At 44.0% G+C, this 27157-nt stretch overlaps 1 protein-coding gene across 5 annotated transcripts in view; it reads right to left on the bottom strand.

The window, feature by feature from the left end:
* The window catches only part of LRIG1 (leucine rich repeats and immunoglobulin like domains 1), a 126623-nt gene extending 102090 nt beyond the window's left edge, over positions 1 to 24533 (bottom strand). For 3 of the 5 annotated variants that reach the window (XM_077993304.1, XM_077993305.1, XM_002802739.4), the window contains exon 1: positions 23713 to 24533. In XM_077993304.1, the coding sequence (XP_077849430.1) occupies positions 23713 to 23930 (218 nt within the window). In that variant the 5' untranslated portion in view covers positions 23931 to 24533. The remainder of the gene's footprint in view (positions 1 to 23712) is intronic. The other 2 variants (XM_077993307.1, XM_077993306.1) reach the window with 1 other exon arrangement.
* Positions 24534 to 27157: the final 2624 nt, after the last annotated feature.

A 27157-nucleotide genomic window follows, 5' to 3' on the forward strand; every position in this document is an offset into this window, starting at 1 on the left:
AAAGCACTAGAAAAGATGGCTGTCTCTCCAGGGTCACATTAAAGAACCTGCCTCAAAACCCTCTTTAAAAGTTGCTGGCTAAGTGTCATTAAATGGATTTCTCAAGCCAGCTTTCTACAATTCACTAAACCTAGTTTTCAGATTCCATACACAGGATTCTTCCCAACTACACTGGGATCTTCACCAAAGTCCTCATGAGGACTCTGGATCCTCTGTGCAGCCCGGTAAGGATCATCCTACTTATATATCCCAGCAGGCTGCAAAACACTTCAGTTCCCTTCGAAGTGAAATTGTGATGGCAACTGATGCACTGTGACGCATGACGCACATGTGGTCTGTGAGGAGCTGGCATTCCTATCTCTGCTTTAAATATGCCTGTTGAGCGAGAGCAGGCAGGAACGGAGCCCAAAATGGTAGCAGCTGAGGGTGTGGTCAGTTTTATTTTTTTCTTACATAAAAATATACTTAAGAGCCAGTATTTCCTCACACACGCTGAAGTTAATAATTCACAAACCAACTAACATTCATCAAGGATCAGAAAATTTAAAGGTTGTTTGCACAAACACTCCTGTTCTTGCTCTTACTTAACAGCTGGTTTATTTAACTGATGGCTGCTGTTGCCACTAGGGCCAGGTGGCACTTCAAATTGCTATCTGTTGAGCCAGACACACCACGACCTGGGTCATTTGCCCTCTGGATCCCACGGTATCCAAACTCCCGTGCTTAGTTTTGCCTCTCAGGTGAAACAGATAATTCTGGCAAGGCAAAAATACAGGATAAGATGATCCTAGTTTGCTGGTAAAACATTACTGTAATCATGCTCTCCCTTTTCTAATCCGGCCCCTCCAAATGGACAATCCCCAAAGATGCCAAGACACAATGGAGCAGCAGGTAGGGCTGGAATAACCTCAAACAAGAGACAAACTGCCTGGACTTCAGACCAAGGTGTCTTATTACAAGGAGAAGGTAAGTTTCTATACCTCCGTCATCCCTTAAAAAGGAGGGCCCAATCCCCTCTCACCTCAAACCTCATCCTCTCCACCTTTCTTCCTTCATCTCACTTAAGTTCATTCTCTCATTTTTAAAGATGTTATCATCAGAGCCAGAAATGTAAAATCATGCATAGGTGTGTTGGGGAGACACCTATGGGGGAAGAAGCAGGGAAAGTGGCCTGCTGTAGGACAGGAGGATTACCAAACAGATGTTGGTTGTTGTTTCGACGAAAGAAAATTAAACCTCGGGGGTATGAGTTAGCTGTAAAGCCATGGACTTGCTACAAACACAGGACACACAGCCTGGGTTTGTGGGCCTGCAATGGCTGGCTCCAAGGCCACATCAATATCTACGTAAGTCTTGCTAAAGAGGTTACACATTAACCATGGCACAACTCAAGGAAAATCCTATCACCTCCACCATCTCCACACCTTTTATTTCCCGCCTTTGAAAGAACTTTCTGCAAGTTGCTACCATGGAATTGGAAATAAATGGAGATAAATCCAGTTTTTGGTTCTATGTTTTTGTTTTTAATACACAACTAATTTCAGTGCATGCAGATGGTCCTGAAAAGGTAACCAGTTAACCCCAATGGGGCAGAAAATAACAGTTAACTCAAAACGGCAGATGTGTAGGACAGCCAACCCATGATTATCTCGACAGGTGTGTGTAGGCAGGAGCTTCAGGGACATGAGAAAGCAGTGTCCCGGATAGATACTATCAAGGAAGAAAATCCAACGGTAACTCACATTTAGTTTGGAAATAAGCACACAGGTGTTTATTATGCACTTGCTGTGTGCCAGGAGGGCCACACAGGTCAATAAGGTAGGCTCTGCCTTCAGGGAATCTGCCCTCACATTTAAGACTCCAAAGCAATTCCCTCCAACGGCTGTTCACAATGCAGATTCCCAGGTCCTGGCACCATAAACTCTGACTAGAGGACTAACAGAGACTACCATGTCATTATTATCTCACTTGTCTAGACAGTTCAGCCCGCTGACCATCTCCCTAACTCATGGATCTCCAAGGGTCTCCACTGAGAGGGTCAGCTTTTTTTTTTAGTATGTCCCCACAGGCCTTTTCTCAAGCTCACCACCACCCTCCTGTCAGTTCATCTAGAATGGGACTAAGGAGTAGGAAATTAAAAACAAAACTCAGAAAACCTGACCCTCTACACCAGGCCTGCAGAGATTTAGTACTAACTCCCTGAGTAGCTCAATGAGCCATTTTCCTTCTGGTTTCTTGCTCTAAAGGAAACCACTGCAGGCCTCGGCTCCCTTTCCCATTAAAAGCCACTAGGGCTATAGTTTTCAATTAGCTCTGTCAGCCCACCACCCTGCAGCCGCCCAAGTTCAATACGTCCTCCCTTCCCCCAGCTTCTGGTCTCTACCAAGCACTTCACACCTCCCTATTGTAAACCTGTCCAGAGCAATTACCCTGCCTGCACTTGGACAGCCTCAATACTGCACTTCTGTCTAATTTATAGCTGCAAAGCTCCATCGGCAAAGGCAGACCTGCCCTGGAACAGAGGAAATACAGAGAAGTCAGGCTCTTCCATAAATGCATATGCACAGCCAATTTCCTTAGGTTACAGGAGAGCAAATTCTCCCATTCTCCTAGGGACACTGTGTAATAAGCTCCCCTAGAGTGTCTGTAGTCTGGATTCACTGCAAGGAAAACCACTACTCTTTCCTGCCACATTTTCTTTTTCCCTTGAGATTGCAAAAAGAGGGGCGAGTTATCAGGCAAGTACTGTGCATTACACTTCTACCTAAAGATCTTAGAAGTCTTAAAGATAAAAACTCTTCTTGCCTGAGGAAGATAAAGAAAAGTGCACTACCAACCAGGGGAATACCCCAAGCTGTTTGAAATTGTTCTTTCTAAACATGCTCTGCTTACCACTGAGCAATAAAAAGACAAAGGACTCAATTAAAATACAGGTAAAGAAACCGAACAGACATTTCTCCAAAGAAGATATACAAATGGTCAATAAGCATATGAAAAGATGCTCGGTGTCATTAGTCATTAGGGAAATGCAAATCAAAACCACGAGATACCACAACACACCCACAAGGATGGCTAAAATTAAAAAAGACAGATAATAACAAGTGCTGGTGAGGTAGTGCAGAAATGGGAACCTTCATACCCTGCTGGTGGAAGTGCCATGTGGTGCACACAGCCTCTCCACAAAACAGTCTAGCAGTTCCTCAAAAAGTCAAACATAGAATTGCCATATGACCCAGTAATTCCACTCCTCGGTATATGCCCAAGGTATACACTCAAGTGAAAACATACATTCACCACAAACACTTACGCACAAATGTTCACAGCAGCATTGTTCATTATCACCACAAAAACTTATGCACAAATGTTCACAGCAGCATTGTTCATTACAGCCAAAAAGTGGAAATAAACAAAGTATCCACCAGCTGATGAACTGGTAAAGAAAATACGGTCTCTCCTCATGATGGAAGCATTCTTCAGCCATAAAAATTAATTAAGTACTGATACCTGCTATAATATGGACGAATCATGAAAACACTGTGCTAAGTAATTAAGTAAAAGAAAAGGCCACATATTGCATGATTCTGTTTATATGAATTGTCCACAACAGACAAATCCACAGAGATAGAAAGTAGATGTTGCCGGGGAATGGGAGGTAGGAAGGATAGGCAAGGAGTGCTAATGGGTACAGGGTTTTATTCTGGGGTGATGAAAATGTTCTAGATTAGTAGTTGCACAACTCTATGAATGTACCAAAAACCCGGAATCCTATCATTTAAAAGGATGAGTTTTGTGGTATTTGAATCACATCTCAATAAAGCTATTTAAAAATAAATAAATAAAGTCCTGTTGCCCACCTTAGCAGGCTGTCAGAATTCCAGACTGAAAATGCCACCTAGCTACTTCTATACCACAGAAATGCAGAAATAACTGCTCCTCTATGTGCTAGGAGATAAATGAACACCCAGAAGAACACCCAGAAAGAACGTCAGCTTCTTTCTGCTTCCCAAATTGTCCTATACGCTCTCCCATGCTCTGTCCACGAATCCATCAGATGCAGAAAACCTCAACTAGAGTTTACCCTCCCGCAGAAAACAAAGTCTTGGCATTTTGAAAGAGAATTTCTTTTCTTCCTTTGAGAAATTATTTAATAAGGCTGTGGAAAGCAGGGCTCCCAGTGGCCAGTCATTCAAAAATTAAGACCAAGCCAGAAGGCAGGAGGAAATGTCACCACAATTGGGAGAAAATAAATTAGTTAGATTAAGATTAAGATCTAACCCTTTTCTGTGGTTGGGGCAGGCGGATTTGAGAATAATAGCACGCTATTTCTGGAAAGTCCCTCCAGAGTAAAAGCTGGGAGGGTGGGGGTGTGAGACTATATGCTTCAGTGTTAGATTAGTATTTGTTGAAGTTGGTTGAAAACAGAATAAATGGCCAGCGGTCCCCCTGACCCAGCACAGGTATGCCAGTCCTCTGTGGCTGAGGTCCCTCTGCATTTCAGACCACACCTCAGCACTGCCCTCGCCAGCAAAGTTAAACGGGAAGGCCCAAAGTCTAATGGGGCCAGGATGCTACACAACATCAAAGAGATTCCAGTTGCTCCCCTTGTGCCATAAACTCTTTCACCCAGCATCATTCACACTTTCAGAGTGCAAAGTTCACTCTGATATTGGTGGCTTTCTCACTTTGTAGCTTTTTTGGCAAGTGCCCCTTGGCCTGGTTGTTCATTAATATATAATCAGAACATTAAAAGCATTGTTTCACCTTCTAGGGAGGCTGTGCCCAATTTAATAAAGCCGACATTGTCCCTAGGGTGGGAGGAACCACCTGGAAATTGGCAGAGAATTCAAAGATGCACAGACCGGAGGGTGTATGTACACACACAAACACACACACACGCATGCACACAGAGTTAAGTATTTCACAAGATGTTTTTTATATTCCCCATGGCAAAGGGGCAAAATTAAAATGCTTCTGTCACCACAGAAACTGACCTGGCATTTCTTTCCCTTAATCCTTTCAATACCAAATTACTCCTTACCTTCAAAACCTTTACAGGAAGTAGTGATCTTTGTGGCAGGAAGACAAAGAAATGAGAAGGGACGTCTAAAACCCTATCACAGTTATCTGTGAGAAAGCTAGTCCAGTGCACTACTTTTACTTTTCAAATCACATGCACACAATGACAACTCACTTTCGAGACCATGTTTACTTTGCTGAAAGCCACATTCTAAACATGGGCTCGCTTGCAGAAGGGAAGCAGCTTACAATTCAACCTTGTTTATGCTCCAAGTAGGTTTGACAGAAAAACCACATCAATTTGTTTTAAAATAATTTCCATTTGCTGGAAGCTGTTCCTGAAAGGTTCTCAGCCACGCTAATCTGCGCTGATTCCTACCAGCTGCAGGTACCAGGCACCCTGGCCACAGACAGGGCAGCCTGGGCACAGGCAGGCTGGCTCTGCAGAGGGCTGCAGCAGTACGGGATCCACAGAGCCACTGCCACAGTCCCCTCCAGAAAACGCAGTCCACATCGGTTTAAGAAGAACCCAAACACATATCCTGGTTCAGAGTCAAAGCGTGTGACATGCCTGTTGGGAGTACAGTTTTCTATGCAATCACACCTGTGCTCTCTCAGAAACACAGCTTCTCTAGTACCAGAGAGATGTACTGTGTTCAAGCCCGAAGTCCACAGTGGAGGACAGCAGATGATTTACTCGGCTGAGCATCAAAAAAGGAAGGAAACTCAAAAAGGAAATATCTGGGAGTACCCTACGTAAAGTCTTCAGCCTCACCATTCAAAGAAATGCAGATTAAAATAATCCAAGGCAATTTCCATCCATTAAACTGGTACATGATTACAGAAATAAACAGCATTTAACAGTTTGTGAGGGTGTGGGACAAGCACAAGTTCACACATAAGTTGGCAGCCTCTTTCTTGGGGTGGTGGTACCTGAATTATTAAGAATCTGCATACCCAGGGCTATCTGAATTGGGTAACTCATCCTAAGGAAATAAATGGCTAAACATTTATGCATAAGGATGTCTATCAAAGCTTAGGAAAAAGCCTAAATGCCCAGTATCAGAGAAACTTTACGAGTTTCAAGTAAGTTTTGTAATAATTCATTACACAATAAATATTAAAGCATATTTTAAAAACTGTTTAAAGTCAGGCAAAATATTCAAGACATTGAGTCTTTAAAATATAACTGAAATAGATATTCAGCCTCAGACATTACTGGAAATTTATACACCAAAGTGATAATATTTATCACTGGATAATGAAATCAGTTGTTTTTCTTTTGCACTTTCTTTATTCGATAAATGCCTAACATTTGTCACCAGAAAATAATAAAGACATAGTAACTAGGCTAAGAGATCAATAGCACCCCCTCCAGCACCCCCCGTATGGCCACCAAGAGAGTGATCTGCCTAGACTATTCCAGCTCACTGGGGACAAAAGGCATCACAGTCCAAGATCTCGACAGCCATTAAAAGAAACATGTGAGGCCGAGCTCATCAGGCAGAGCACAGCTTCCACTGCCCCTTGCTAGCACGCCTGGGAGACTGCCCAGAGAGGAGCTCCGCGAGCTATGTTAGCAGTGCTCTCTCTGCCATGGATGGAGACCATGCATGTCTGATGATGGGGTGGGGGCCAATGTCTCACATCTGAGGTCCACGCTAAAAAAGCCCAGATTTAGAAGTGTAGCTGCCTGAAGTCTCCTGCCATAGAAGCTTCTATCAATTTACGTTGTTACTTGGGCTGGGTCCACAGAAGGCAGGGTAACCTGTCCTTAGTGTTCTTACAGCTCCCTCTGGTCAAGGAAAGCAGTCTTTCTCTCTGCCAGCAGCAAAGAGGGAGAAAAGCTACCTTGGCCTGGTCATCCTTTTTGTCAAAGCAGAGGCCTGAGCAAAGTAAGAGCTCAAGCAACCAAAACCAGCTGCCTGGCGAGGGCTCAGCATAAACTGAGCAGAATAACCACAAGGGGAAGGGTGTCTAGACAGCCTCGGTCTATGGAAGAAGCCACCCTCCCCTGCAGTGTCAACTCTGGAAAACGAGGCTCCAAAACGCGGCTCCAGCAAAAGAGCAGATGAGAGACCATGTCAACAGCTGGGAAGGGCACCACGGGCTCCCTCGCCAAACGCAACACAGAGGAGAGCGGCTGAGCCTGGCCCACCTGCCAAGGACAGCCACCAGCGATCCAGCAGAGATGCAGCAACCGAGGACCCTATGTGGGGACAGTTCACACGCACTGCTTAAACTACAACGCCACTTCAGTGACAGTTCTTGCATATGGGACTTTTCCAAAATTCAGAGGGACCAAAAAGACCGCCTATTCTAAATGTGGCAGGTAAACAGCCTGTCGTCTTTTCAACTTCGGTTCTGTTTGTTTCTTCTTCCTTTCCATTCTTCTAAGTTTCTCAATACTTAAGAGACTTTGGTAGAGGGTGGTGAGGGGTATAGGAAGTTACCAAACCAGCAAGGTATATTCAGGAAATACACAGATGAAGCCTGGGAGGTCTAAATTCTATCTGGCAGAGGTATTTCCATAGGACGTATAGGACTCTATAAAATGAATGCCACTATCTGTATCTACACTGATACCTGTCATGAGCATTTAATGTGTCACAGGCTTCATGCTAGATTCTGGGAATACAATGGTGGATTGGAAACAAAGCCAGTCCCTGCATTCAGGGAGCTTATAGACTAATGGGGGTGGCAGAAATGAATCAAACAGTCACACAAAACTTCTGTACATAGCACTGCAAAATCCTCACGATGGGAATCTAACTTAAAGGGAACCTCAGCCATGGTTTCTACGGGGAGAAATGTTTAAGACAAATGAATAGAAATCTGCAAGGCAAAGAGGGAAGAACCGTTCTCCAGACAGAGGAAATGATGGGTGAGGGACATGGGACATGGTGGTATTTAAAAAGTCTTAAAAAAAAAGCCCCACCTGGTGGCCGGGGCAGGTGGAGCCAGGTAAGAAGTGTGATGAAGGGCAGGTGGACAGTAACAGCTTTAAGCAGTGGGATTCATGTGCTCCAATTTGTGACTCTGCAAAGACCTCTACAGCTGGGGGCAAGGGGTTGCAAACAGATGTGAGTAAACAGCTCTCTCCTCCCACTAAAGTCTGCATAACAAAGTGAAATAGTAATGACAGAAAAAGTTTAACATAAAATGTATCCTACAGGCCAGGCGTGGTGGCTCACACCTATAATCCCAGCATTTTGGGAGGCTGAGGCCGGCAATTGCTTGAGCCCAGGTGTTCCAGACCAGCCTAGGCAACATGATGAAACCCTGTCTCTACCCACAAAAAATACAAAACTTAGCCAGGCATGGTGATGCACACCTGTAGCCTCAGCTACTCAGGAGGCTGAGGTGGGAAAATTGCTTCAACCTGCGAGGCCAAAGTTGCAGTGAGTTGAGATAACACCACTGTACTCCAGCCTGGGTGACAGATTGAGACTCTGTCCCCCCCCCAAAAAAAAAGGAAAAATTATCATACGAAATTATTGATAAATTCCACCTTTCTCCTTCCATCTTGCTGCTACATTCCTTTTCTTTTGAATAAACGGTGGGGGCAGTGGGTCACTGGTGGCCACAGCACTCCCCCAGGACTACGTACATCTTACAGCACCACAAATCCAAGGCATGCCAAAGATTTCAGGCGGTGCATAAACTCCATCAGCAGGCTAAACTGTTTATATGTTCTTGAGTTAAAAATACACCACTTGGGTCAGCGTTAACACCAGGGCCTTATCACCAAGGCTCTCTGTGAGCTGGTTGCACAAGGCTGGACCATGACTCGCCCATCTTTCAGATGTGTCTCAATCTGCAAATTATCTAATGATACATCAGTAAGATGATAATAAAGCCAACAAATATACACGCATTTGAGAAAAACACTTTCCAAACCCAAGGATACTTTACTGTTTATAAATAGTTTACTTTTTTTGATCCCCAAGCATATAATATTCACAGTTGCTCCAGAAACCAAAGCAACATGGAATAGGAACACAAACCACAACCTAACAGAAACAATAAACAACAGATGGCAAAACATATGTGCATGTTACCACCCCCTTTACCAAAGAGGCAAACCAAAAATGGATCTGACACACACGCCTACCAACAAAGAAACACACTCTTCCAGATCACATTCAAGACACCATGTATGGAGCACCAGCTGTACAGCCAGAACTACACTAGGTGCTTCAAGTCACCAAAGACCAATCGTTGGCCTCCAGGAATTCAGAGACGTCAAAGGGAGGCAAGAAAGAAGGCAGTCCTGGTCCTACCATATTTTCTTCTAAATATGTACATGCAGGTCTGAATTTTAACTCTGGCAACTGCTAGACGCTAAGCAAGTTATTCAACTACTCTGGGTCTCATGTATACATCAGAGACAATATTTTTCATCAAGTTAAGAGAGTGGTGATTAGTTAACACAGATATATCCTGCTGCAGAAAGGTACACTGCTATTATTGTGATAGTTATAATAATAATATTATAGCTAACCTTCCTCAAGCTTCTGCTTGTGTGGTAGGCCATGTGTTAAATATTTCTTTTTTTTCCTCATAACAAGCTGACGGAAGTCAACACTGCAATCACTCCCATTTTACAGAAAATGAAACTGAAGTGGAGTAAATTGCCAAGGTCACCCAGGCAGCCAGGCCCCAGAGCTGCCTCTTAACCACCCTGCCTCATGAACAGCATGGCTGCTGCATCCCCACAATCATGGCCCCTCATAACTAGATGCCTGGAATGCAGGACTCTGAGAAAACAAGGACACAACATTATCTTCCCCCGAAGACCCTGAAATACTGCACTGCCCTGGGCTTTTCACTGGTGAGCAAGGCACCTGAACTTATTAAACGAGCTCAAGACAAATGCTTAAATAAATTCTGATTCTCATGTCACAGCTGACTCAACTAATGATCCTGAATAGTTGATGTTTATGACTTTTTAAAAATGTCTCAAAACAACGGAAAAGGGTCCCAGTAAGTAAGTGTGGCTATCGTATTGTTTTCCATGTATGGACATGTCTATTTTAGGTATCACAGACTCATGTCCAATCACTCTGCCAATTTCATCTCAATGCTAATATTTTAAACTCTGACTAGAATTTTCCAACTACACTGTAACTTTAAGCTTTTGTGTTTCTTCTACATTTAAAAAGAATGCCATTTCCCAATATATAACTCCCAGATGTAGAATTCACAGATGATTCATCTCACAGAACAAGTGTTCTGAGACATCAGCTCCAAATAGAGGAAAAACTTGGAATTCCCTTCACCCTCAAAGTAAGAACTCGCCTAGATCTGCTTTGCTCAACAAAGTTTGTTTTCAATTATATTTCCAAATTCTTCTAACAATAACTCCACGGCGTCTGGCACCAACACATCTGATTCTTTGAAGTGGTTCTCAAGCAGAAAGTAAAAAATAAGGAGAAATGGGAAAGGAAGAGAGGACTATCCATAATTTTTGTTTTAGGTCAAATATTCTCTCCAAAAGTTCTGACATATAAAATCAGACAAACCACAAGCTATGACTTCTCATTGAGAGGCCACACTGCAAGAAGCAACAGCAATTGAAGAAAGCCTCTGCATTTAGCCGCTGGCTCCAGAGGGGAAAACAGACCCTTTGTACAAAGAAAATGGCCTTTTACTCCTTATATTTAAATTCCAAAAACACTCCTATGAAGTCCTCCACACAGGCCAATCAGGAACAATTACACTTCAGGGGTAAACCTCAGAACCCCTTAGAGAAACAATGAAACTGGGGGATCCGTTCTGCCCTGAAAGAATGTACCAAGCTCCAAGACAAAGTGGTAAGGCAATAAACAAATAATTATCAAGGGATTCCGAGGTACATGAAATTGAATGATCCCTGCTGCTTTCAACTCTAAGTGGAGAGAAACACACACACACACACACACACACACAGAGGGATGTGTGAAAAGTTACCTAATCTGATAGACTCAGAGATTCCTCTGGGAGAGGACAAGATGTAAACAATAAATTCACCAGAACGAGACCAAGTGAGTAACAGGGAGAGTGTGTGACACTGACACACGGGGCCCGAGGAAGGGTGGGAAGATAGATCATTTGGCCTGTTTTGAGCTCAGAAAGCACAATGGAAAAAGGTCATCTTTGGGTCTTAAAGGGAGAATTTTTTTTGTAAAGTCTAGTTTTTTGGACACTCTATTCCTAAAGTGGTCCCTAATTGTTGTTAAACTTCTGTCAAGAAGTTCCAAACCACTAATTGTTCCTCCAACTTCATTGGATTTTAGCTGTATCCCCAAACAAAACTCCAAATTCCAAGAATTTGTTCCGAAAAAAATAAAAATAAAAATAAATTTTAATCTGGAAGTTTCATTTTATGAAAATTCACATGATAAAGAATGAGCGGAAGGAAGAGAAAAGCCCAAGAATTTCCAATGAAGGCACTAACAAATTCCACGTGGAAGAAAAGTGGACATCCAGAACAAAGAAAATAAAAGCTTCTAGATTCTCCGTAAGTATTTTAAGAAGTCCAATTACTGTCATAATGGTCAAGATTTTCAAAAACTGTGTAACTAAGAGGTAACCAATGCAAATTTAATATGAATTTGGCCAAAAACAGAGTCAGACTTCAAAATTAGAAAAAGAAGCCACAGCCGGGCTCGCGCCTGTAATCCTAGCACTTTGGGAGGCTGAGGTGGGTGGATCACTTGAGGTCAGTCATGAGTTCGAAACCAGCCTGGTCAACATGGTAAAACCCTGTCTCTACTAAAAACACAAACAAAAAAAAATTAGCCTGGCTTGGTGGCAGGCGCCTGTAATCCCAGCTATTTGGGAGGCTGAGGCAAGAGAATCACTTGAGCCGGGAAGGCGGAGGATGCAGTGAGCTGAGATCACACCACTGCACTCCAACCTGGGCGATAGAGTGAGACTCTGTCTCAAAAAAGAAAAAAGAAGCCACTAGGCTGTACACGTTAATTGGCTGAGTTTCCACCTTGAAGGGGACACACAAAAGATCTCCCTGGTAAAAGGTATGGCAAGCTGGCCCAGAAAGAACAGGCAGTGCAGTGAGTAGCTGCCCTTCCTGTGGCCATGACTATAGAATGTGACAGGCGGCCCATCCAGTCCTTAAGGCAGTTTCCCAGCATCACTTACAACTTTACTTATCGCAAGTATTCATTGAAGGACTGCCTGAGAAAGATGCTGCCTGCAGTGGCCCTGAGAAAGGACTCTTTGGGAAAACATGCCTGTAATTTATTTTCCTGTTTTTCTTTTTAAATTTTTATCTAAGTTCTTAAAAAGCTAAATCAAAGATCTAAAGTGGATCTGCACTAACCTCCATAGTTTTCTTTGGGCCAGAGGGAAAAAGCAGGTAAAAATGAAGGAAAGCACCCCTTTCTTTGTGGAGTATTCACTCCTCCTCAATAACATCTAAAGGCTCACAAAAGGGTCCCTCATTGAGACTCTGCATGCACACACCCTTTTATCTCTTTGCTGCTTATGGTATCCATCTGAGAATTTCACTCAGAAGTAGCAAACATTGGCCCAGCATGGTAGCTAATGTCTGTAATCCCAGCACTTTGGGAGGCCAAGGCAGGAGGATCGTTTGAGCCCAGGAGATCAAGACCAGTCTGGGCAACATAGCACGACACCATCTTTACAAAAAATAAAAACTAGCCAGGTATGGCCAGGTGCGGTGGCTCACGCCTGTAATCCCAGCACTTTGGGAGGCCGAAGCAGGCGGATCACGAGGTCAGGAGATCGAGACCATCCTGGCAAACATGGTGAATCCCCATCTCTACTAAAAATAAAAATAAAAAAAATTAGCAGGGCGTGGTGGTGGGCGCCTGTAGTCCCAACTACTTGGGAGGCTGAGGCAAGAGAATGGCGTGAACCCAGGAGGCAGAGCTTGCAGCGAGCCGAGATTGCGCCACTGTACTCTGGCCTGGGCGACAGAGCAAGACTCCGTCTCAAAAATAAAAAACAAAAAAAACAAAAACTTGCCAGGTGTGGTGGCAAGTGCCTGTAGTCCTAGCTACTTGGTAGACTTAAATGGGAGGATAGCCACCGCACTTCAACCTGGGTGACAGAATGGGACCCTGTGTGTGTGTCTCTCACACACACACACAGAACGTTTAAGTAAGTATCCTAGACACAGATCAATTTACTAATTCTTACCATCCAATGAAATGTAAGTTTACTCCCTTTTTGCTTCAATTAGAATAGAATCATGAACCTAAAAATGAGGGGTCTTAGAAGTTATACATCCCTTTACAGACAGGAAATTAAGTGACTAGCCCAAGGTTATGCTGCCAATCAGTGGCAGAGCTAGGACAAAACCCCAACGTCTCCTGAGGCCCAGCCATGAGCTAGTTTCCCATTCTACCACATCCCCACTTTCATGACTTTAAGAAAATTAATTTTTTCCTCTCAGGTAAATCATTTTTATGCCTCTTTGGTCACGCACCCCTTTAAGAAACTCCGTGAAAACGTGGTCTCCTTTCTGTCCAGAAAGACGTTCTGCGCACCAAGACTTCTCATAAAGTTTCCCCCAAGTAAATAATAAGGTCAGCAATCTTCATTTTAAGATAGTAAGGAACTGAGTATAATTTACTCATTTCTAAGTATTGTTTCAAATGCCCTTGTGAAAGAATCCAAAAATCTCCACAGAAGACTCTGATTTTTCTAATGGGTAAAGCACAGCCCTGGATAAGGCCAAACCACCCAAAGCGAAGAGTCCTACACAGACTCCAAATCTGAGAAAACAATCAGAGGAATTTGGGATGAGGCAGACCGTAGTGACTACAGGCCATGTCAGCTTGTTTTCTGGATCTCCCCTCCTCCAAGATGGAAGGAAACCCTGCTCCCTTCCAGCGGCAGCCTCTGCATCCATCACTTCATTGCATCAACAATCCACTTCCTGGAAGCAACGAGCTCTTCTGACTGTTTATAAGTTTTGCAAGCACTGTGAGCTTGTGTGCCAGAAACTCACACCAGCCCAGGTGGAGGGAGGAAACCACAGACACACAGAAAAATTCTTCTTAATTCAAAATAAAACGAAAACTAAGACGGAGGCATGATGCTGGGTCAAGGTACCACCACACTGCTAAAACCAGATGAAAGAATGGTGTTCTCCCAATTTGCAAAACAGCACTGAATTTCATAGTCTCTCTCAATACCAAGCTTTTCTGCCCCATAATTTTAAAAAATGCACTGGAGTGTGCTTCCACTTTTCTAAACAGAGAACCCACTGTAAATGGTGTCTAATCGGATATCATATAAATTTAATTAAGCTTCATAGATCCCACCAGTTTAACCTGACCATGTTGGACAGCTTTTAAAGCCACTGAACACTCCATAATCTACCTGGAATTTGATTTTCACAGATAGAAGATGGAAGTCACTCCAAAAACTAGGATAAAGTGAATGGAATTTGGAGGACTAGTAATTCCCATTCAGATTCCTAAATGAAGCTGCAGCTAGCACAAAATCCATTCTAAAGGAGCCCCCTCACCAACAAAGTACCAGACTGAGGAGAAATTAAACTACGGACTTTTATAAAGTAAAACAAACCTTTCAGCAGCTACTTGGAGAAAGCATTTTCAAATCTGTGTGAAGTTTAAATCAAGCACAGAGGGTTCCAGGAACCTAGTTCTTTGCTTTTTGAGGATTTTCTTACAGGCTGCCTCTAACTCTATTTAAAGCAGCCTCAAGTAGCCACAGCTGGAGGGTCAGGCCTTACAAAGTAAACAATAGTTAACTCAATTCAGACTCATGACTTAACTACAACCAATGGCTAATTATTCCTCTACTAAACAACAGTATCTGAGACATCACTTTTTAAATGATCTAGTCCATTTCTAATTATGTTTGTTCACTAATGGATTTTAATCAACAATTAATAGCCTGGTAGAAACCACCCAAGTAAGAGCTATGGGGAGAAAGTGGAAGGTTAATCAGAATTGCACATTCTGGCAAATGAGCGGCACAAAAGAGCTTGCTAAACACCTCCTACAAAAGAAAAAAAAATCTGTATTTTGAGAACATACAAATTAGGGTGCACACAGTATGTGCCCAATAAACATCTGTAAATATATAGCTTACCAAAACGCCCTTTGGAAAAACACAGTTAAAATGAATGCCAATTTTTTCAAAACTTCCAATTTCTTAAAACCACCCTACAGTAAATAGTATGGTATATAAATTACATCTCAATAAAGCTGTTAATTTAAAAAAAAAAACCAAACTATACATTTGCAGATAAAATGATAATGTCTTTATTTCCAAAAAAATAATAAATAACATGGAAGGGCAGAAGCATATTGGGAAATAGATCAAATAAGACAGTTGATGATTGTTGAAGGTGAGTGACAGGTACCTAGAGTTCATTACATTCTGTCCACTTGTGTAATATTTACGTTTCTCCATAATCATAAGAAAAAACACTCCATAGCAACAGAAGTGAGTTAGTTTATTTAAACTACCTGGCTGCGTATCAAATGTTCCCTTAATTCAAAATTTTTTCTAAAAACTATGTATTTCAGATCATCTCACAAGAAAAAGAAGCTGTATCTGCAACAGCCTGCTTCCTAATCAGTTGTAAGTTTTCACTAAGCAGAGCCCAGCCTGTTAATTTCTTGTTATCCAGCCCAAAGTGCTAATGCTTGAGAGACAAACGCTTTCAAACAAAAGAGCACTGGAACTACAAGATTTGAAACAACAGCAAGATTATCTATCCTCCAATTCAGAAGTGTTAAGTCCTTCTCATTGTATCTAACAGGTTATCATCAGGTAGGTAATCCGGAAGAAAAGAATTTCAGTGCAATGTATGCTTTGACCAAGATAAGCAGTAAATTATTTGAATGGCAAATTATAAATTGGTGGAAGAAACAAAACAGGGAGGGGGAAGCTGTTAAATGCTGCATAAAGGAGTCTTAGAAAATAAAGTTGTGAGTTGTTGTCTTTTCTAATCAGCTAAAAAAAAAAAGGAAGAAAAACCCTGCATTATGTTCATGTGTTTCTCAAAGTCCAGCTAATTCTGCTTGTAAGAGAGACCTTCACTCATTTCCTTCATTTTCTTCCTAATGTGAGATCTTGAGAATGCAGATCATAAAAGATTAGAGATCCGTGCACCACAAAAGTTCAAAAACTAATCAATGCAAAACACTTAAAAAGAGGCCATGCTTTCTTTAAATCCTCTAAACGTCACCTTTTGCCAAAACAAACTGAACAAGCAGTAATTAGAACCTGCATCCTGGTTCATAAGGCAACCAAAATGTATGAGGACTTGCAGAATGAACAGATTGGTTGTTCGCACAATGGGCCTTACCGGTTATGCTAGATTAAATAGTAATAAAGACGCAAACAATCGTGGCCGTTCATGTGGGCAAGGTTGTGAATTATGGCCATTCACCGAGGAAGGAACTCAGGTACAGGTGCACAAGGAGTGACAGCAAACAGTAAACGGCTTTTCAGGTGGCATCCTTGCCAGATGCCTCAAATGACCCTGTGTTCCCCGCCTGTGTCCCCTACAAAGTTCCTATGCAATTCCAAACAGACCAAAACAAATGAAAAACGTTCTCTGCATACAACTCCACAATTGTCTCCTGTCCTCCCTCCTCCTCCTCCCTCAAGGTTTTCCAAAGAGAAGTGGATACAGTAAGGATTCAGCCAGCCCTAAAGTCTGTAATTTAACCCTGTTTGGAAGAGCACACCTGCATTTTTCCAAGCTATTGACTGAGAGGTGCTACTTGCATCTTGGTAGGGTTCAGTTTCAATGAAACCCTGGGAAATAATAGGATAAAATGATTAGTTTAAGGGCCTCTCACTTCCCTCCCGCCTTCCCATACCTGCCTCCCTTCCAAAAGGATAGTGCTAAACAGACATAACTATTTGTACAACTGGAATAGATTTATAAAATACCTCAATAATTTTTGCTAATTATATAATCTGTTGCAACTGTTCATAGCTTCCTGCCTGTTTGGCTGAGATTTCCAAGGGTACGTGAAGTTCACTTGTGGCACTTCATACATATCACCAGAAACCCATGGGAGAAGGCTGCTTCATACATATCAACAAAACTCACAGGAGAAGGCTGCCTTCTTCCCACCCCAAAAGACTCCTTCATAGCACAAAGGTAAACATTTTCCAGGAGAGCCTTTGTCACCAGCAATCTGGCTTGGAAGCTGAGTGTGGCAGCCTGAGCCTTGTAGTCTCAGCTTCTCAGGCAACTGAGACGGGAGGACTGCTTGAGCCCACGAGGCTGAGGCTGCAGTGAGTCTTAATTGCACCACTGCACTCCAGCCTGGGCAACAAAATGAGGCCCTGTCAAAAGAAAAGAAAGAAGAAGAAAGAGAAAGAAAGGAAGAAAGAGAAAGAAAGGAAGAAGGAAGGAAGGAAGGAAGGAAGGAAGGAAGGAAGGAAGGAAGGAAGGAAGGAAGGAAGGAAGGAAGGAAGGAAGGCAGGCAGGCAGGCAGGCAGGCAGGCAGGCAGGCAGGCAGGCAGGCAGGCAGGCAAAAGAAAAAAAAAGAAAGAAATGGAGAAAGAGAAAAAGAAAAGAAAGAAAAAGAGAAAGAAAGAGAAGAAAAAAGGAAAAGGAAAGGAAGGAAGGAAGGAATCTGGCTTGGAGAGACTGGCTGTGTGATACAGAATAAATTGGTGCTACTGAGGCCTTTAACCTTCAAATTGTGCTCCAGCATCATCACAAAGTTGATGGACCCCTGTTGAGGAACCTAGCTAAATACAGGCATTATCTAACTTTGTCCTCACAACTTCTATAAGATAGAGCATTTTTCTGTCTTTTTAGACATGAAGAGGTTTGCCCAAAATCACACATGTAGCTGTAGACTGGAGGTGCCAGGGATGGACCACAGAATTAACCTTCAACCCCTTTACCACTCTTTAATGAAGACTGTGAGCTGGGTGTGAGCTAGGGGCAAGGGTCCCTACATATTTAACATAGTAAAGGTGAGGAAAGCTTTATCCTCACCCATTCTCTCCCCCAATCAATAACCCAAATGGAGACCAGGGGACAGCTGGGTAGCAAATGCCCACTTAGAAGATATAAAGAACTAAAAGCAGGAAATGAAAAGTATAAAACCCAGTGAAATGGAGAAACAGCTTAAAAACTGAATGACTTCTATGAACAGACTGAAGTTATAACTTGTGTTTCAAAAGACTATGCATAAGGTGCTTGGGTAAAAACCACTGATAACAAATTATACAAAATATATAAGAGTATAGGAATATATAAAGCAAAAAGCCTTTGTATAAGAAAAGTTCACAAACATACCCACCACCCCTACAAAAAAAAGACACAGATTGCCAACTTTCAATTAGAAATTAGACCATTAATAAACCGCAAATTTTTTCTGCAATCTTTATTGATCTATTCATTCTGCTTAATAACAATGGTCATGTATCAAGTACTTCAGCAAAAAACTTCTCAGTCCTAGTCACAATTGGACAATTAATTGGTCAGTCGGGACTGCTCTTCTAAACTGTGCAGCTATATTAAATTATCTGAGCAAAACATAAATGCAGGTCCCAGAGGTAAACTATTATAAAAATTTTAACCGCTGGTCTTCAAAGTCCTCTATTTCTTTGCAGAGGAGATAAGATCTGAGTTTCTTACCAATTTGCACATTTTAACTTGAAACAAAAGCAGAAGATAACCACGTAATTGACATACAAACACTGAAGCCATGAGGTGCATGGAATGAACCCCAGTGGCTCAGTGTCCTGCTTAAGTCATAAAAAAAAAAACAGTAACGGTCCCTAAATTTCCCACAGGCTGGTAAACATTGGAGATTTTTAGATATTTGCCCTTCCCTGCCTGGGAATTTTTCCCCCACCCCTCCTCCCTCCTGTCTCAAGACAATGCCTTCAGCCTTTGAAACTGCATCCATTGTAAACAGCTCTGAATATTAACACGGCCCAGAGTCCCGTTCGCTTTTAAAAGACCCCCAGGGTTTCAAATTGCAGTCACTGAGGAGGGGGAAAGTCCCCAGTGAGTAAATGTCACATAGCTCATTCAAAAGGAATTGAAAGTTAGGCTTGCTCGTGAAACTTAAAGTCCTTCTACCTATGGGGTAGGTCAGAGGAATCCCTTTTATGTTTTAAACAAACGAGGAAAAGAAGAAAAAAAAGACTCTGGTACAACCAACATTCTTTACTGCTTATAACAACTTTCAATTCAATGAATCCCTCTTCTACATTTCCCTCTCCTGTGGATGCCACTTTTTAAATAACCATAGACTATTTTAAACAATCTCCACCCAGCTTTCCTATCTAACAGACCTTCAGGGCTTTAGCAGGTGCACAGCACTGGGCCAGGTGCATTGTTAAGACACACAAAACCCCAGTGCTCTCTCCCGCATTCCTGTCCACCCTGAAAGAGAGGATGCTGAAAAGACTTTGCACCACGGAGACACCCCTGCAGAAGCGGGAGAGGCCTTTTCATTGTGATCATGGTGTCTGAGGGAGAGAAAGGTCAGCCGGAGGCCGTCCCAATGGACTCAGGGAAGCTTCAGGGAGAACCCAGGCAAAGTAATTAACACTGGAGGGAGGGAAGCTTTCAGCTCATGGTGCAGAGCTGGGGAGATGGGACATGAGGACATCCACTAGCAACCAGCTCTCGTCACACTACACTTAACGTTTCTTCATCTTTCTGAAGATGGTTCCAAGAATTACAGGTGATATATCCAAAAGTCCAAAGTTTATAAAATCTAGCAACCAAATATAATTATGCAAAAAGACAGCACACTACTTTTTAAAACAGTCCCTTGAAAAGTGGAGCAGGAACAGTTCTGACATGTCCTAAAGGCAAGAGGGACATTGTGTGCCAATACAGAGTTAATTTACACTGGGTGCTGGGGATCTCTGGACACTTCCTACTTTAGCAGTACTCAAAAAGTAGATATTATGGCCACAATTTCATATCAGCAAGACTTAAACAGTGTGTCTTTTTCTCACGACAACCAGTATTATTTGCCAGAAACCTCACCTTACTCAAAAAAAGTTGTCAGACAGCTAGCAACAGACAAGTTCTCCCCGCTCAAGAGGGAAGACACTTGTTGCAAGAGGAAAGGACTCTGAGCTCAAGCTAAAGCTCCCTGAAACTCCAAGAACACTTGCACCTTTCAGACTGTATTCTTGGCAATTAACCTGTATTTAAAATGCTCCCTATTCCAAACAACCCTTTCCCTGTCCCACAAATCGGAAGATGTTCAAAGTCTGTTGAGTTTAAGTGATATGGAGAAGGAAATATTTCAGGACCATCCATCCAACAATCAACTTAAAAAAAAAAACATGAATCTCAGTTTAGGTTCTGCAACAATTTGGTGATCTGCACTTTAAATTTAATTTGCATAAACAGGATGGGCAGTATTTTCCAAACCCTTAATTCACAACACCCTGCACACCTGGGCCTTCCAGCACAGCTGTAAAATTTGAAAGACAAAGGCCCTCTTTGCTTCACAAGTACAACGGCAACCACAGTTGGTGTTTATTGTCTAATGCAATCATAAGCACCACTTCTTTGCCAAAACTGGCAAGGTTAGATTTAAGCTAACTGATTTGGTATTGCAAACACATAGTACAAAGAGATCCAAATCAATAAACTCATCTTAATGTGGCTTAGGACAACCACATTTGGTATACACTTTTGTGAATATCCTTGCATTTGAATGCTCTGTCATCTTCGCTCCACACTGAGAACAAAAATCAGGGTTTGTTCTTCCTCTGGGGCCTGCCGGCCTTCCTAAACCCAATCCCAATGGGCTACCATTCAGCTCTCAGAACACTGAAACTAGCAACATTTTGTGATTAAACACTGCTCAAATGTATGGCACAGGTAAGAGTCTAAGGTAAACTGTGTTTAATACTTTTTAAATAGCTCCTGAAGCCATGCTCTCAAAAATAATTTCAAAGAAAGCAAATATCTGAGTTCTAAGAAGTTCAACTTCTTCTCAGGTTCTGGGAAGTTGGAATAAGGCTTGGCAGTGGCTTGGTGCTATTTATGAATGTGCTAGTTGGACCATGCCAATCTCACCTACGTAATGGGCTGGGAGACTCAAATTATGGCTTGACTACTACAACTATAAGCTATTGTGCTAAATAAGTTATCCTCAGGCCCCAGAAATTCACCAATTATCAGCTCCATTCTGTTTCTTCTATTCACACTGCATTGACATCCACTATTTAAAAGTTTTACTTTTCTTATACTAGGCCTAGAAGCAACTTCCACATTAGATGCACTGTTTACAAAAGAAAAAAAAAAAGGTCCCATAAAGCCACAGGTCCCCTGCTATCTCAAACCCACAGCCTGAAGTTGTTTGAACTAGCTGCAGTAAATCTAGTTCATGGGTTTATAAACTAGCTCAAAGCATTTTCTAGACACTGTAGGCTTAGAGCGTGTAAACTTGGTGAAACTATAAGATATTTCATTATATCATATACAGACACTTTCTCCCCTAAAGTCTTGCTGAATCTTGGCCAGGAATATAAACCGTATAAATACTCTTATGGAAATTCCAGAATAAGACTCATGGAGACTAATGATTTAAATTCAGAAGTCTGAAGTCTAGAAAAAAAGAACACATTTGCTTGATTTGTCCTTAATCAGAAATAAGATAATTTCACAACTATTTTTCAAAGGATAGCCATTTTGTACTGCCTACTGTGTTGCTACATACTAACCAGAAATCACGCTGCTCGTATCTTAAAATCGAATCAGTCAACACCATAATCAGTATACTAAAGTCTACTGATGCTCAAAATACCCACTTTGGTATTTATCAGTCATCAAATGTGTGAGTAAAAGAGAAGAACTTCAATTTTGAAGGTATTTATGCCATGTGAAATGTCACTCCTGGGCAACAGAAAGCCTAAAGAAATAACCAGTATGTTTGCTCCAAAAATTAAAGGGCAAGGCAAAGTGGATCTTGTGACCATAGGAAAGTGCAAATAAGAGGACACCCTGTCCTCTCTGGGAAGTTACTGCTGTGGAACTAAATGCCTTCCCCACAATGCCACTGACACATGGCATTGGGAGTCACTCTTCCAACAGGTGAACACTTAAGAAGTTAATCTGATTCTGCCCACATGACTCAATTAAAAAAAAAACTACCGTATATAAGGGAAAAATCACAATACCCCAGACTAAATAAGATACTACCTAAGGACAATACTGGGCTCTATCTAACAGTACTTAACACAGCTGTGCCTCCACCCTACGATCACTGATTTTCACTAACTCAGTAAATTCCATAGAAGAAGTAGATATTGAAAATCTAACTGTAACTAAAGGGTCCTGGTCGTCTTCAGAACTCTGTAGTACTTGTTGATGGAGCAGTGTCTGGGGCCAAGTTAAAGATTCGTGCCCCATTTTGAGAGGTACAGAATCTTTGCATTTAAAAGGAATTAACTTTTCTTCCCTTCAGAACCCAGGCCACATTTTCTTCAATCAAGCCACAGGTGCTGGTTACAACTTGTGACACCAGTTTTCTCTTTTTAAAACAGCCATAGTCATGCCTGAGGTTACTGCTGTGCCTTTCCTATGTTCTAGGAAAAATGTCCAATTATTCAACCGAAATGCGGACTATTTAAGCTAGGCCTTTTCTGGAAAGGTACTAATAGTTCTACAGAGATGCTAATTACCGATAACTGAACAGGATTAGACTCATGGACCAGATTTTTTTTAGAAGTAAAAGAAGGCTATTCTATTCTACCATGTTTACAGAAGGCTAATGCCTTTTTTTCCTGCCAAATCTCCTGTAAGAAGTGTCCCACTAAGTCCTAAATATGCCCACATCCTGACAGCACAGAAAAGAGCCTCTTTCGGGTGAAACAAATTGCTTAAATCAGCCAAGACCCCGGCACCCTCTCCTGAAGCAGCATTACTCCAAAACTCATTTGCACCATTTATGGAGGAGAGACTCTTGAGGGTGGGCCCCACCCCACTGGATCAGCAAGTCCAATGGGGCCCCAGGGAACACACAGGAAGGGTCTGGAACACAGTTCCGTATGCCAACCAGGCGGAAAAGGACAAACTCCCAGCACTCACAGGTCGCCAGGAACTGTCAAAGCCCTCTAACTCAGGGGTCCTCGGGGAAAGACTGCCTTCTGCCCCGCAGAGAGGCAAGTCAGGCCACCATGGTCTTTGGGGATCAGGAGACGGCTACACACACTATCAACTAATAAATAATGTAACCGAAAGATTGGAGCCAAAAGTCACCTTCATTCATTACCCACTGGAAAACCAAGGAGCTCAGACACCAAAGAGTTGGATTACAGGAGAGGAAAAGGAAACGCACCCACAGACCCCCACACAGACTTCTTCACACTCTGCTCCAGACGTTTCCCACCCACCCACACGCAAACACACTCAGCTCCAGACTCCCACTCGCTAACTCCCACACGGCCCGCACGACGCGTGCTGGCTAACCCCCAAACCTCTACGACCCACGCTCGCTCGTCTCCAGACCTCACCAGGAATGCTCTTCTCCTCCAGGCTCTCTCGCACGCCTACTCCCCCGGACCTCCACGCAGGGTCTCCCCTCCGCCAACCCAAGCTGACAGTCTTCCAGCACGCACAACTCCATACATACAACCCAGTCCACACCCCCTCCCTGAGTACGAACCCCCGCCGCCCCGTCCCCGAGTGACAGAGCCCCGGGGTGCAAGGAGGGCAGAAAGGGCGGCACTCACAGGCTCCGCGTCCAGGCGGGCAGGTCCCCGGGCAGCGCCGCCAGCCCGCGCCCACCGCAGTCCACCGAGTCCCCAGCGCAAGTGCAGGCGGCCGCGCAGGGCGCCCGCGGGCCGGCCGCGGCGGTCGCCGGCTCCAGCCGAAGCAGCAGCAGCCAGGGAAGGAGAAGGCAAGGCGAGCGGCGCGGGGCCCCGAGCGCTCCCCGGACCGGGCGCGCCATCTTGTCTGGAGCGCGCTGCGAACTCCGGGCGCGGGGACTGTGAGGACCCGAACGGCCGCAGACGCGGGCGGGCCCGCGGGGCGCTCCGCTAGGCTCTAGACTCCGCGCCGGGGCATGGCCCCCGCCCCAAGTTCTCTCTGAGGCCGCGGCTCCGGCACTCAGCGGGCCCCCGGTGCCCGGGCCGCTCCGCAGCACCCGGCGGGGGCCGCAAACCCCGCGCCCATCCGGGCCGGCCGGCCCGCCCGCGCTCGCTGCGAACTCTGCCGATTCGGGCAGGGCGTACCCAGGCTGCGCTCCTCGTCCGCCCGGCGCACGCCGAGTGCCGCTACAGACACCGGCCGAGGGCAGTGCTGCCGCTGCGCCTGGAAGGCAGGCGTTCAGCCCCGCAGCCCGAGCTCGTTGCCGGCGGGCATCTTCCTCTCGGCTCAGAGCGCAAAGCCGTAGACCCCGGGCTGGACGGCGCGCGCTAGGAGGTCCCCGTGCGCCTCGCTGTCCGCGCGCCACGGGCAGAGGGCGAGCGCGCGCGCAGCCTTGGGTTCCGCACGGCTCCTCGGCGCAGCAAGAGTCCCGCCGACCTCGCGGCCGAACAATCAGCCGCTTGCTGCTTGCCTCCCCGCGGCCCAGCCCCGGCCAGTCCCCCAGGCCCCGCCCCCGGCCGCTCTCCCGCACACACCCCCTGGGCTCCGCACCCCGCGGCCGCCTGCCGGCCCACGTTGGACGCTTTGCAACAGCGCCCCGCCACGCCTCCCCGCCTGCTGCTCATTGGCTGCCGGAGTCCACCGTGGCCAGCCTCGAGAGCCATTGGAGCGCTCTTCGTGATCCTGCCCCTCCCGCTTTGCCGGCTACCCCGCCCCCACACTCTTTTCCCACCCAAGGTGTGAAGGGCGGGAGACTGGGAGGAGAAAGGGAGGGACGGCCCCCGCCTCTTAAAGGAGACATGCAGGTTGTTGTTGGAGAACAGGGACGTGGGCTGGGGAAAGGAGGCGTGAAGATATGCCCTCTGCGTCTAGAGGAGGAGAGAAAGTTAAGAGGGTAACGCCCCCGTTTTGGAGCTGTCTGGCCCCGAGGCTTTTTACGTCCTCCTCAGGCTGCAAGCAGGACTGCAGATTAGAAGCAAACCCGCGTCCATTTTCCAGGTGCTTTTCAAGAGCGAAGACACAGGTTTAAAACTTAACACACTTGTTCCTGACTGGGACATCCTTGGTTATTTAATGAGGCGTGGTCACCTTCCTCCTCGAACAGCCTGGAACATCTGCTCCTGACTTGCTCTTCGTGTCTTATATCCAGCAATAATGTCCTTGATTACCAAAATGAATGTGTGCTGCAGAAACCTAGTCTCAAAGGTGCACCCTCGGCTGGGAGTGGGGGCTCACGCCTGTAATCACAGCAGTTTGGGAGGCCAAGGAGGGCGGATCACCTGAGGTCAGGAATTCGAGACCAGCCTGGCCAACATGGTAAAACTACGTCTGTACTAAAAAAAGAAAAATACAAAAATTAGCCAGGTGTGGTGGTGCACGCCTGTAATCCCAGCTACGGGATGTTGAGACAGGAGAACCGCTTGAACCCCGGAGGCGGAGGCTGCAATGAGCAGAAACTTGTCACTGAATTGTTACTGAATTTCAGCCTGGGTGACAGAGCGAAACTCTGTCTCCAAAAAAAAAAAAAAAAAAAAGTGCACTCTCCTTCCCAGCCCTTAGTGAGTTGAAAGGTACTTCTAGAAAAGCTCTAGCCTTTGATTAAGGGGTTGCTTTGTTGTTGTTGTTGTTGTTGGGTTTTTGTTTTAATCAGTCTTTTTAAGATGATTTTCAAGAAGCCATAGTGTACTCTTAAGGGACGGGGTTAAAGGAGAAAAAATAGTTACAAAGCTTCTAACTTTGGCTCTTAAAGATCAGACGATAGTAGTTGTATATTATGATAGTACATGGTAACATTAAAGCATACACACAGACACAGACACATTGAGAAAAAAGGAAAAAGATTACCACTGTAACATATAGCTGCCCTCTGGGCGTTTTGGTTTGCTGGTGTCTCATATCCCTTTCCAAGAGTATGCAAATTACTAACATAACTGCGCACATTGTCAGGAAGATTAAGCAGGTCAAGTCTGTTGAAAAACATTTGCTCCAGAACATTAAATCTGAGTTGTGTTTTATGGAAGTGGGGTGGGGTTGGAGGTAAAGAGGAGAAGATGTTCCTTAGGGAAAAAAAAAAAAGCAAAAAAAAAAGTAAAGGGTTTATTCCATTTTCGACACAGTCTAAGAGGTTTGCTTTAATTGAGATACACTAAATGTGTTAAACTTTCCCTCAGCCATAAGATCACCTCTTTTATTTAGCCAAAATGTAATCTTCCTATCCCTTCCTCCCCTTTTTCCTTCTTCCCCTTCTGATTCATGGTGCTCTCAGATAATGGTGCCTCATTTTTTTTTTTTTTTTTTTTGCATGATCTCAGCAGTGATGCCCCAAGCAGTACTCAAATATGTGGGTAAATCAATTCAAATCTAATTCCCAAGAAAGATTATCAGAAAAATGCTGCACCTGACCCATTCCACCCAGAGCTTTAACCAGCTTTTATGTTTTATATGTAATCCACATAAACATACACCTTCCATCTGTATGAGAAGAAATACATCCTTTTGTTCTATCCCTTTTGGTAAAAATAATAATAAGCAGGGGGAATGGATTAAAAAGACCCTAAATTTATGAAGTTCTCTAGGTCAGTGTTTAAGTTTTTCACGACCAAAGCACACAAAACAGTAATTTAATGCAGAATACCCACATCCGTTTCCTGAAATGAAACTGTCAGATCCTCGGCGTCCCCACCCCACAATAAAACAGCATATGCAGCAAAAATGAATTGAAATGACTGAACCTCTTGAAATGCTGACCTAAAATTATCTTTCAGGTTTGTCTCATTTCTAGTACTATAAAAATGGGTAATTCTTGTAAAATGTTTTTTTCAAATGTGTATGGGTGTACTTGTGAGATGCTTTTTTGGAATCCTAGCGTTCTGGAGGATAGAATTCAAGAATCTGCAAGGTGAGGGAGTGCCCACAAATCTAAAGCATCCCTTGTGGTCTGGTTACCATGCAGCCAGAGAAAAGGATTCCAAAGCCGGGGCACACTTGGGGGGACAGGGCGCCTGAGCCTTGGCAGTTCCTCTCGTCTACAGCAAAGCATGAAGTCATGTCTGCTCCCCATACCATGTATGGAAGTTTGCCCACATACTA

The sequence above is a fragment of the Macaca mulatta genome, chromosome 2 (genome assembly GCF_049350105.2).
Source record: "Macaca mulatta isolate MMU2019108-1 chromosome 2, T2T-MMU8v2.0, whole genome shotgun sequence".
Classification (NCBI taxonomy): domain Eukaryota; kingdom Metazoa; phylum Chordata; class Mammalia; order Primates; family Cercopithecidae; genus Macaca; species Macaca mulatta.